This window comes from Polyodon spathula, chromosome 16 (genome assembly GCF_017654505.1).
Source record: "Polyodon spathula isolate WHYD16114869_AA chromosome 16, ASM1765450v1, whole genome shotgun sequence".
In the NCBI taxonomy this organism is placed as follows: domain Eukaryota; kingdom Metazoa; phylum Chordata; class Actinopteri; order Acipenseriformes; family Polyodontidae; genus Polyodon; species Polyodon spathula.
In genome coordinates this window covers 6,615,202-6,628,236 of record NC_054549.1, presented here as the reverse complement: position 1 = coordinate 6,628,236, position 13,035 = coordinate 6,615,202, and the positions used below count along the sequence as shown (strand labels likewise).

Genomic DNA, 13,035 nt, shown 5'->3' with positions numbered 1-13,035 from the left:
TTTTCAATGCCAATGACAGAGGCAGCCGAGATGACTGGTGAGATTCGCTGCTTTGACGCAGATGTACTTAAAAGGCTTTATGAAGAAATCAGCTTAACAACGTAGAGCAGGCTCAGGAAGAGACTGTAATTGTTACATTGTGTGGGCTTCTTGAGAATCTCAGAACATGGGATCTTTCTAGACTTGACACCTGAATTACATACGCCCCCCCCCCCCCCATATAAAATGTGCATTATCTACTAATAATCTTTGAATACAAAATAATATGCTGATGCAATCTGTTTGCTGATTGCCAAAGCATTAACAGTCCCCAGTAATTCTATTCATTTTTACAATGGAAGTTTTCCCATAGAAACTTATCTTGCATCAGCCCTGGTAACCCTTTTCATCACTGTTTAGGGACAGGAGCAGCAGGACTAGCTGGCCTGGCTGCACACACTTCGCTTCCCTTGCTGGTTCCTCCCCCACACACCTCCCCGCTGTGTAAGATCAGGACCCAGGAACCTGCTGTGGCTCCAAGCTCACCTCATCCCTTCAGCTGTCAGAGCTTAGACTCTTAACACACAGTCTTCAGCAGCAGCCAGCAGCACACAGCAGGTTTCCAGACCTCTCCTTGTCTTTAGCATACAATAGCTGGTTTCACAGATTAGCACTATTTTAACTTCCACTTCAGGGAAGGGGATAATACAATAACCACCTCGCTACAGTCAGATTATAATTCCATCTATAAGTGTATTCCTCTGTTGTTGGATTGTAAATTTTGTTAAGCTCACAGTTCAAAAGCTTCATTTTAGACTTCCACCTTATGGACTGTAGTTTTCAGCAGTATTCAGCTGTAGTGTTTAGAGAAAAGGGGATAAAAGGGAAATGGTGGATCCCAGCTGCATGTGATAGAAGCTGTTGGAACCTGCTGCAAGGTCAGTGCTCTCTCTGCTCCCCAGACAGACAGCAGTCTGGTACACTGCAGAACTGGCAGGCAGCACTCTAAATCACAGCCGGTGAACAGTGGCGATTGCTAATGCCACGTTTCCATCAGCACCAAGCTTGTACACTGCGGTCTGATCCCACTCCAGTTTTAACCCTTATCTTAGCACCGTTTGTTAACACATGCCATCAGAAATGACGTTGGAACCTCACAAGACTCCTTGGTCCCAGTTTGAAATATAGGGAAAACATGTTTATATTTTTTTTGGTCCTCAATAAAGTATACATAACTCAATTTCGCATTCTTCAGCTCGACAAAAATAATTCAGGGCTGAAAGGGTTAAAACGGGTCTTCAATTGGGCATTAGTTTAAAGATCAAGAGGTATTGAAGGGGTGCTCAATATCACGTGAATTATTTAGCTCTTTAACCCTTTGCAGGTCTGGTCACACAATCAAATGGATTAAGATTCCTGCCAGCCTGCGACCCTAATCAGAGCTGACGAGAGTTAAAATTCAACTGACGTTACGAAACACAACTGATTTTAAAACCTTTTCAAATTAGTCCAGGTGGCAGATGGAAAGATTAATGTAATTCAAGCCCAAAACAGAGAACAGATCTGTAAAGGATGTTACACTGTAATGACAGGCACAGCAGGATCAGGGAGAGATAGAAAGTAATGCATTGGAAAAAAAAAAAGAAATTAAAAGATCAGTCCCAATCTGAAGCATTAAAAGCATATCCTTCAAGCCTCTTTCTAACAAGGTGTAAAAATGTGCATTACACTTGGCTTACTTCATTGCTTTCACCGATCTCCGTAGTAAATGGAGAAGCAGTTTTTAAATCCTGCTGCAAGTTCCCCTCACAACGTACCTGTTGGAATTGTGTGAAGACTTGATATTCTTTGCTGAGATTATATTCAGAGACAAAACAGCATCTGCAGCAGCATCGTCCACCTCCGGTTTATTTCTGATGCGACCTTTTAATAACGGAAATAAAATAATAATACATAAATTCCGCAAGATAAGAAACACCACAGATGCTAAACAGCGTTGCATCTTCCTTACACAACACGGCTTCAGTTGCTCAGAATTGTGTCCGAATTTAAAATCTACTTCAAATACTGTACAAGTGCTTAGCTTTAATCTAAACTTAAAAACAGCTAGCTAAAAGAAACACGTACATATACAGTATGTAGCATCAACAGAGAGAATGAGCTCATTTTGCTTCATAAAGTCGAATGAAACCTGCTGAATAATGTCACGTAAGCATACTGAATTACATACCACTTTGTAGTTTTACATACACTTCATGAAAAACAGATTTAAAAAGGTAACATTTTGAAATCTAACATGAAATACTGTACTACTATTATTGTTTCCAGTAAACTTTTGCAATAACATTTTATAGTTTATTAGATTACATGTTAAGTAAAATATCCAAATTGTGTTCATTCATATTCACACACATATACACATGTATGTGTGTGTTACGCTCCGAGCTCTCAGGGCGTAGTTTTAGCTGTGTTGCTCCTTTGAAACTCACTACCAACTTTAATTATAAAATCCACAACAGTAGCCAAATTTAAAAACACCCTAAAGACACACTTATTCTCCTCTGTATTTGTATTTGTTAACTCTTTGACTCTACTGCAGTCTGCACTGTTTATTACAATATACATTCTACATTTATGACGATCGATTTTATCCCTGCGTTTACCTATCTTCATTTTATTCTTCTAGATGCCAATAAAGGTTGGAGAGGGGCTTCAGCACTCACCTACAACCAGCTCTCGCACATCCTTCCAGTGCAGCTCACTGCCTTTCTCGTGGATGATGGTGACTGTGATTCTGCGCTGAATACCCTGAGGAACACAATGGAGTGCAATCCTCACTTTCAAATCAGGTGTTCAATCAATGGCACCGTTATTATACAACTGATAGGAACTGGCAAAAAAACAAAACAGTACTCTATACATTTTTTTATAGAACACTATGTGCAGTTTGTAAAAAAATTGCACCACTCAAATGCATGTAAATGTGCACATTTTAAAATGGTCAGTCTCTCAGGTGATGTTATGCTTCATTTCCAGTGTTTCCAATGAGAGATGCAAGCTTGGAACATAATCTCCCTGCTTTAGTATATAAAGAAAATCTACAGCTGCCGATTGCTGAAATGCATTAAAAAAAAGTATTACAGAATACTCTTTGTACCACTTGTAAGACCAAGCACTACTCAACAATGCATGTAAACGTGCAACAAACTAAAACAAGTCATTCTCTCTGAAGAATTTCATGCTTTGTGCACACTTTTCCAACGAGAGATTTAGAGACACAACCTTGGAAAAAGAAGCCCTTCAGGTAATAATAATATTAATATAAAAAAAACTACAGCAGCTCTTCGCTCAAATGCATTAAAAATATCTTTAAAATAGTCACACCTGATGAAGCAGGTAAGTGCCGTGACAGGGGAGGCCTCCTGTGTGATCCACGACTGCAGGGATATACCTGCAGAAACAGAACAGGAATCAGTCCGAGTCTCAAATGTAGTTACAATCAGTTAGAAATGGACACGGCTGTATTACCAGTAGGATGCAATACTGTATAAAATCGCTACCCTAAATGGTTGGTTTGTTGTACAATGAACAGTTTTACTTTCATCACATATTGCTAAAATGAATGCAGTCTAATTGCTTATAAAAAGAGGCAGTGAATATAAAAGGGTGCACAACATTGCACCCCATATAAACGTGGCAGTGTGGTCTCCGGGTGTGCCATACGAAACTTTCCTCAACCAAACTAATTCCAACTCGGGAACAGAAGATCTGGGAAGCAATGCAACTGAATCCCAGTGACCTCCATTAACTTTCTAAAGCAAACTGCCTCCCACGGTTTAAAACCCACACATTTAAAAGGGCTTGTAATCTGATTGGCTGGCAGTCATCTAGCTGTCCCAAGGACTTGATGGGAATGGAGAATGAACTGCCTTCTCCTCCAAAAGGCACTGCATCAAGGGTGGATGGCTTTACAAAGCAGGGCTGTCAATCCAGCACCTATCATTAACTCAAAAGTCATCCAGATAATAAAAATAACTGACATCCTGACTTCAGAAGTATAAAGTTATGATCTTTGCCAGAGGTGCAGAGTAATGTAAACGAAATGCTTGTAATCTGAGAAGAGATGGCATTGAAACACCTGCATCCAGCCAACAAGGGCTGGCAGGAGAACCAATTGCATCCGCTAGGGGTGTGTCCTTTCCAATGCGGCCAAGAGTGTGACTGCCTTATGCAGCAAACCATCAGAATGCAATTGCGCATGGTCTGAAAGTTTCCCCAATACAAAACGCAGTGTAAAAATGTTCAGCAATATTAAGTAGGGTTTGCACACATTGGATTGCAACTGTTGCTCACATTTCCATTTCAGCTAAACGTTGATTTAGTCTCCTTTTGACTTCTGTTGGCACAAATGAGTGTGCAGAAAATGGCACTTATCAAATATAAATATTTTATCTTGCTTTTACTGTATTTGACCACACTGCGGCACTATGCCCCAAATAGAAATCCTATTTTATTTAAAGCAGTGTCCCTGCCACACTCATGCACAATAACAGAAGATTTCTCAGCTGTATGGGTCACTTCAACTTTAAATGGTGTTTAATGTACTGTTCTATATTTAGCATAATAAAAGGTTTAAAAGATTCCACTTACTCCCCAGTGGGTTCCAGTTCACTGATCTCAAACCAGACCAGTAGGTCATACTTGCTGACACATTGTCCCAGATTGGGCTTGCTTATGGCATTTAGTTTAGTAGCTGGAACTGCAAAGAAGTTAAACAAAATACATTTCTACATTATTAAACATGTTCACCTTTCAACAGTGTAATTTACCTATCCCCATAGTTATGGTATTAAAAAAGACACAATAGTAATATTAAAACATTACATGAATATACAGTACACATGGGAAAAATACATAACTTACAAAAATGGAAATATAAATAATTAATTTTCTTGCCTACCAATTCCCACTTAGTACACCTAATGGTGAGAGGATGGAACTCCTGTTGCACAGCAGTATCGTCCATTCCGGGTTTTACTATGAGCTTGATTAGCCACAGTGTATAAATAACAGGTGCGTCTTATTAAACTCATAGTAAAATCAGGAATGGGTCAAGCTGCTATGCAATGGGAGCCTCATGTCCATCCCTGTAGTGCTACTAATATGTGAAATCAGAAGAACCAAATTCATACACATCAGACACTGGTGACAAAAACAAAACAGAAGGTAAAGAAGCTAAAAAACAGGAGGATTAATGGAATGGGAATTCCATTAGACCATGGCAAATGTTTAATTTACACATACATTATTGAGATATATAGATATATATAAATAAACACACAACTAAACTGAAGGTACTATGACAGTAGCAACACAACAGGAATTCTACAGTGTATTCTGCTAGATCTTATCACAGACACACAGAAAATCAATACTGGTAGTAAATGTGTCTAAATGAGGTTTAGTCCCTAAAAATCAAGTTAGCTCCAAACACTTACTACATGATAAAAAGAGACTATTTATTTTTTTTTTCCTCCTGATATTTTAGTTTCAAAATATATTGCGTCCTATTTTTGTTGTGAGCTAACCTATTTTAGCAACCAGGCTGAACAAACTGTAATTATAATAAAAGTGAATTCTCTTATCAATATCCAATTTTTTGCCTTAAGATATACTTCCATACACACCTATTACACAGAAAATCGACTTTAAAATTCTTCAACCAGAACGTATTATTAATATTTTTTAGCTGGTAACAGTGAAAAGATTACTACAGGGGAATAAAGCAGACTGGGAATTGGAGAAACGCTCTGCTAAACTTAATTTGAGCCTTTATTACATGAGGGGAAAACAGCCTTGCAGCACACAGGCACACACAATACAGCACTACACCATTTATTAGTTTGCCATAGGTGTGACTAGGTTACAAACCATCGTGTTTGGGTACTGTGAGAACCAGACAATGTGTAACAGGCAGGAATGGAAACTTTGAGAGCTGATCAGCACTGCCTTCGAAACTAGCGACCGCAGAAGAGGCCAGAGCATTGGCGTGCTCGGACACAGTGTCCAGCATCTGCCTGCTTACATAACCAGACACAAGGTATCTAATCAACTCAATCTTTCTGGCATGGTCTGAAATGAAATTGAGGGAGAAGAAGAAGGCGGGGGTGGGGGGTGCGACGATGGAACAGTGATAGGGAGCGGACCGGAAATTGGGAAAAAGATACAAACCGGAAAGATGGGAAGAAAGAAAAAAAAAAGAGATACGATATAACATGTAAAGTGAGCTGCCATGCTGCAAACAAACACAACAATTATAAAAGATGCAATGCATGCTCGGGAACACTAGAATATAATCCTTCATGACCTTTTAAACAATATACAAGCAGCGAACAGCGTCTGAGCTAGACCATGCATTTATTATCCAGTCGGTCTCAGTCTGAATCTACCAGCTAAAGCAAATAAATCACTACAGTTTTACCTCCTCTCCATGTGGATCAATAAAACAAGCTATTTCAAGAAAAACTAGAACAAACTGTCATTCCCCTTCTTTTTTTAATGCTCTGATGAGGAATAAACGATTCAAATTGGATAAAATAAATGAACCCCCCTGGGCTGCCGCAGCCCTGCTTCCCAGGCACCTGGGTCACCCTGGTGGCAGGTACAGAAATCAATGGAACTCAGTAACGAAAAATCACTGGAATCAGAAATAAAAATGTTGCAAAGGATTCTTACCTGGTTTAGACAGCGGCATTGGTGGAGGGAGAGATTTGCGAGAGGGTTGTAGGAGGCTGTAAGACAAACTGCTAAAAAATGAGTATGCGTAATAAGGATTTTAAAAAAAATCAATGTTGCAGTAATTCGATTATTAAATTTATTTTTGCTTTAAAAAGCCACAGTGGATGCACCCTAAATCACTGAAGAGGGTTTATGAAGATGCTATTTATTTAGACAAACGCAGCACCCAGCTTGACACATTACTTAAAAAAACAAATCAAATAAGGAGTTACCTGTCCAGCCCCTGATAGTGTAGAGGATGCTGCTGGTAGTGTCCAAACACCTCAAACACAATGGGCTTGGTCTTTATATACTCAATGAAAGACTCTGTCACCTCAACAGCAACCTGCAAGTCAAGGTATTAACTGCTGTTACTTTCACTGAAAAGAAGCATCCAAGAAGACCTCTTGCTCAACCGCAGCTCTCTTGATCTATCCCTCCTACTCTGCACTGGACTTCCCTGACCTGTGCACCACGTCACTGGATCCTCAGCTAATGCACTATCCTTGCACTGCTATTACATCACAGTAACTTGTTGTAATCCCAACTTGCTGCATCCTGGTTCATCTTGTATTTGAGTAGTATTATTTGCATTTACTGTAAACTATACTGCATTAAATATTAAGCTTGCATTATAACGCCTGTTAGGTGGCCTTGCATAAAGGCGCCTGCCAAATAAATACATAATAATAATAATAGTAATATAATTCTAATTGCATTAACTCAATGAATTCGGAACAATTATTGCACAGTGTTCGACACAGCAGTACACAGTCAGGTCCTGACATGAGGACCAATGTACTTCAGAGCTGCTGCTTCATGTGGAGGATTAGCCCTTCCTATTTCTCATTTGAAGTGGAAAAGCACTCACGTTCTGCACATGGAAGAATCCCAGAGGAGCCCCTCGCCCAGTGTTCTTTAACGGTTCAGTGGAAAACGCTTCATCGTGACGATGCAGGAAGCTGGAATTCAACATTCAGAGTGAGTAACCATTCTGTCATGCAACACGTTCCCCTTTTTTCATGTTGCATGTACTGTACTTGCCCCAGTGACTTCTAACCTAATAAGGAGTTAAGCCTCATGCTCGTGCTGAGGTAAGAGACAGAGCCGGGCTGATTTCACCCACATGATACAAACAAACTAATTCTGCAGAGTTTAAGGGAAGTCTAGAGGCAAAAAGGGTCAGTGTGTATTTGCACAACAATGCCAATACACCTGGAACACTGTATTCAAGTGCTGCTTAACTTGAAATATAGCTATTCCTTTTATGACTGGTGCTATAGTTTAGTTGCTCCTTTTGGGAGAGAACTAAAGAGACCTATCAATATCTGTGACTGTTACAACTCTTGGTATTAAACAGCTCCTACCAACTGGTGGGACTTGAGTGACATTTCTTGACAGTAAAGCGACTGGCGGTCAAGACTGGTCAACGGCAGGAATAGCAAACCCAAACTCAGAAACTGCATCCCCACGCAAGGTAGAAAGCAGAACCTGCTGCTCTCTGCCCTTCTCTCTCCACCTGCTCCTGAGCCTTAGCCTCACTCTCCCTTGTCCGCAATGTTTCCCTTCCCTTTACGCAGGGGCTAAGTGTGCACAGGTGTCTCAGTTAACTAATAATGATTTATTTTTTTTCCTAAGATGGCTGTCTCCTTCATCAAGATGGAGTAGATGTTTCCTAACACCCAGGGTCCTAAAACCTCCATATTAAGGTCGCCTATTCGGCCACAATACACATATAATTGCATTACATGACCAAGTAATAACAGAGGGATCGTTGCGAGGCACAGAGGATAGTGAAGCCCGCACCAGCTCCACAGTGGTATGGACTGGTGCTGCTGCTGTCTATCACTCACTTGAACTGGCAGAAGATGTCTGCGTACTCCGGAAGAATCCCGATGGCCTGCAGGACGGTCACTCGGAAGGTAAAGACTCTTCCGACCACCAGCTGGTTCGCCAGCTCCTCCGTCAGACCTTCAATGGACAGCTTGGTGTCCCTCATGTTACCCTTCAGATCTAGGAGAAGCAGAGTGGAGCTGGTCAAACACGTGCAAGCAAGACCTTCATTCAGTTTCACATAGCCACAGACCCGCTGGCTCCATCGCCTCTATTTAAATACCCTTAAAACTGATATTAGTACACGAGGAAGTACAAGAAGAGCCTTTGTCCCATGAAATAGGTAGTCCTCATGTCATGGACTTCAATATCCTTGAATCACTGTGACTTTCATGAAACAAAAAATGCATACTGATAGAAGTCAGTCTTATACATTGAAATATGGATGACATACCTGTCAACTACTAAAGGGATTTAGGGATCTACGTTGGGCTATATGGCTTACTAATAAAAGGCTTCACAGGAATGTTTACAGCGATATAGAAAGAACAAATCTCCCTTTTCAAGCAGAGTGCTTATAACACAAGTGGTAACAGGGTATCGTTGACAGCATGCTATTCCTTTTTAATACCTTTAATGTGTAATCCTCACCCAGTTCATTTATCCTGTTGTGCTCTTCTGAAGGGGTTACGACCTCTGAACTCTGACCCTGCCCTTCCACATACCTCAGCTCCTCAAGGGACAGCCCTGACCGGGTCAGTGCAACAGTGGAACAGTCACTCTGATATAGACGGAAGGACAAGAAAAAAAATAAAAGATTAATATACACTTAAATGGAATAGTAAAAGAAATGTCACATTGTCCTATAGTATTTCAATATTAACAGGTCAACAGGAGACATTTGCTAGAACTGCCTAATATAAAATGCATGAAACCCAGAATTACTTCTCTTTCATTAAATACTCCAGGTGCAATAAAAATAAAAAATAAAAATCTATCAAACCCTCTAACTTTAGCGCTATGCAAGTGGGGCTTCTGCAGAAAAAGAAACTCAGATTGCTAGTGGCAAAATCCTGTTTGCATTGATCTTAAGCCTCTGAGACTCTGTGTATAATGATACTCTGCAGCAGAAGCTGTGCTCTGCAGGTAATAGAGCCTTGTTCAAACACTACCTACTAGCAATTAACTTACAGTTTGGAAGTATTCATCGTCAAAAGAAATTTTGGCAGTTCCTGACTGTCGCACTCCTGAGCCATAGTCTGGAGCTTCTTCATCAGCTAAAGCAAAAAGGAGTGGCTTTACTGTTTTGATACTTCATATCATATAAAATATTCTTGGATATGCTTTAGATATTACATTGGTGTGTTTTCTATATATACACACACACACACACATATATATACTGCTGTTTGTGCATAACCTTCTCACTGTCACCTGCTTAGTAACTCGTATTGCACTACAAACTGAAATTACTTGGCATTTTCACAATCCAGACTGATCAAGTACATACAGTAGACATCCAAATACCCTGGGATTTGAGTCCAGGCTCCTTCAGGTGCTGCTCAGAAGCACTGTCCATACAATGTCAGCGATGATTATAAACTCGAGTGTGAAGGTGTCGAGTTCACTGACAGTATAGTGACAGAGCTGTACTCCTGTATCTTCCATTCATCATCAGCCATTCTTACCTGCAATGGCTTGGACCCCGACACGCAGGAATCCTCGAACCTCCCCTTTCTCACTCACAATCGCCACTCTGTGGACGAGGGGCACTGGGTACAGGAGGTTACTGAGATACACAAAGGCTCTGCAGAACGGAGACAGAGAAGGCAGCACAGCTGTCAGTCAGTGTGGGAGAGGAAAGACCTATCCACAGTGTGCTCCCCATGTGTGCAACTGAGGAGCTGTTTACACTGCATTCACTGCGCCAGGCTTGAAATGTATAAAGCATTTTAATATTTATAAAGCATTTTAATATCAAACCTTTCAGTTTTTGGGGCGCTATAACCTTAATTGCTGAATTGCTAATTGCACACTACACCATAGTTCAGTGATTATTTGTAGGGGATGACCAGAAAATATAAACTCAAATATACACAATTTAAAAGTGGATGAAATTACCAAGTATGTTACCAAACAATGCTAGAATATTAAGCTCAGGCTTATACAATGACCATTACACTGTAGTGTCCACGCAGTGAGTAAGAAGTGTATACTGAGTCCACGGTCTTGTTCCTAAGATACATTATGTATAGGGGCCCGTGGTTTTGACAGGTACTGCAATGCTGTTGCGAGCTCAGGGATCTTTTTTAAAGGTCAGGTGTTGCATTGTCTATGTAACAGTCTGGCTCCGGGGGAATATCAGAGTAAAAATTCATCTGTCATCCACACTACAAATGACTTTTACAACACTGTTTGCTCAGTCAGGTCAAGGGGTTTGATTGCACAGTATTTCTGGAACCTGTACACTCTTATATTAAAAGGGACCTTGTTCTTATAATAACTGCTGTAATATATCGGGCTTGTCCGTTTGTTTTACAGTACCTGGCAATGGATAGACTTTAGTTTGAGCTATGGTAAGGCTCAACGATATCGCAAGAGGCATAGATGGTATTGACGAACAATCCTTAAAAACTCTGATTTCTGTATTCAGGAGTCTGTAGTTTATATGAACCAAAATAAGGACAGATCTGAAACTGCAACTGAAAAATTCTCTTTAGGTTGCTTCAAATAAAATGTGCCGGAAATTTATATTAAAAAAACTTGACTAATAAAAATGATACAAAAATACTAAACAAATAACCAACCAACCAAAATAAAACATCAACATGCTGAACTAAAATAAACTCAAATGTTAAAAGGATCAGAAAAAATGTTAATTGCATGAAATAAATAATACACAGCAAAAACAAAACACACACAATGTAAAAATAAAACAACACAATAATTGAGCCTTTTCAGTCTGCTTGAAGCTAATAAGCAGAACTAAATAGTAAGAGTAGCACTAGAAAGGCATAAAGAAAAACTACTGCCGACGACAAAAAAAAAAAAAAAAAAAAAATTCTCAGTTGAACATAAGTACTATATTTAAAAAGCAGGAATAATGGTTTCATTATGTCCAGCAGGTTCTTTTAGACTGTCTGTGTCACCCAGTGTAAGGCAAGTGAAGAACACAATGGCTGTTCTGCTACTGACAGCTGTATTCTCGCTGCGCCAAGTCTCCATTTAAACAGAAACAATGTCACGGCCGTTCACGCACTTCAAACATCCTGACAATTAAAATCGAAGCCACAGTGACGCTGCTTCCTTCGTCAGAAACGTTCAGGCTTTGCGTGATTTGCTTCAATTGTGCTTTTGGTTTTGTGCTTCGCTTAGAACAGACTGAAGAGGGTCTAAACAATATTAGCGGGTAAGATTGGCGAGGTAAAAATGGCATGTTCACAAGCAAAACAATTAACAAAACGTAAAATCTGACAAAAAAAACAAACAGCTAATAATGACAAATGTGTTACAACACAAATAACAGATGACTGTTAAATCGAATTGCATTTATTTGTTTAATTTTATCCGCATTGATAGAACCAAATAAACAAAACAAAAAATAAATAAAAAAGGAGCCACAGCATGCCTTAGGAGCAGACGGCTGAAGGGACGAGCTCTTTCCACTACCTTTGCCTGCCTGCAGATATAAATCCACACCTTTACAATGACAAAGCAGGGTGACAGAACCCCAATCCACACGAGGGTCACAAGGTCTGGGAGGAAGCTTTTCAGTTACATGTTTTCGATGACTGCTTGCATATTACCTATTAAGTAACAGGCTACTTTGTAATTTTTATTTTTTTGCAGCATTTTTAAACTGGCATCTACCAGTTATATAATATATTTTTTATTAAACTATATTGTTATGCTAACTTACCCTAGTTTTGTCAACTGCAAAAGTGAAGTCTGAATGTTAATTCTGCAAATTCAGCCCTTTTGTGACTCCTCATATAAAATAAGAAACTGAAGCCTAACAATGATCCATTTCTTGGTGTTTTTCTCCCCACAGGGGTGATACAGCTCCATTTTCTACATGTTGAGCTTCAGAGAAGCTGTGAAATTTCACTGGTTTGATTACTGGCACACGTCTAACTTGACAGCCCTCAAAATAGGACGCAGCAGTTTGTAGCCAAAAGGAAGGATTCCATTTTTTTTTCTGTGAAATAATATTAAATTTAGACTGTATCAAACGACAAATACAGCTTGTGTTTAAATTTTTGTTTTCAAAGAATTTTATTTGGTACTTAATGGGTGAATAATGTTCTTTTTTTAGGGTAATCCACCAGCAGAACTAAGAATATTCTTATGGCAGATCATATCACTTTTACATACTCTACATTATTGCAATGAACGAAGAAATTCTGCCAGTTATATGCCAAGCATGCAATTCACAAGAACTTCCAC

The 13,035-nt window shown here is 39.6% G+C and overlaps 1 protein-coding gene across 1 annotated transcript in view; it reads right to left on the bottom strand.

Annotated features, from left to right (window-relative positions):
• LOC121328909 (kinesin-like protein KIF1B) overlaps positions 1 to 13,035 on the bottom strand; it is an 83,910-nt gene that overhangs the window by 11,867 nt on the left and 59,008 nt on the right. The window contains exons 27-37 of the mRNA XM_041274053.1: positions 10,278 to 10,396; positions 9,781 to 9,866; positions 9,241 to 9,370; positions 8,610 to 8,769; positions 7,628 to 7,718; positions 6,990 to 7,102; positions 6,715 to 6,770; positions 4,630 to 4,738; positions 3,364 to 3,430; positions 2,703 to 2,787; positions 1,797 to 1,902 (exon numbers count right to left, since the gene is read on the bottom strand). Of these exons, the coding sequence (XP_041129987.1) occupies positions 1,797 to 1,902; positions 2,703 to 2,787; positions 3,364 to 3,430; positions 4,630 to 4,738; positions 6,715 to 6,770; positions 6,990 to 7,102; positions 7,628 to 7,718; positions 8,610 to 8,769; positions 9,241 to 9,370; positions 9,781 to 9,866; positions 10,278 to 10,396 (1,122 nt within the window). The remainder of the gene's footprint in view (positions 1 to 1,796; positions 1,903 to 2,702; positions 2,788 to 3,363; positions 3,431 to 4,629; positions 4,739 to 6,714; positions 6,771 to 6,989; positions 7,103 to 7,627; positions 7,719 to 8,609; positions 8,770 to 9,240; positions 9,371 to 9,780; positions 9,867 to 10,277; positions 10,397 to 13,035) is intronic.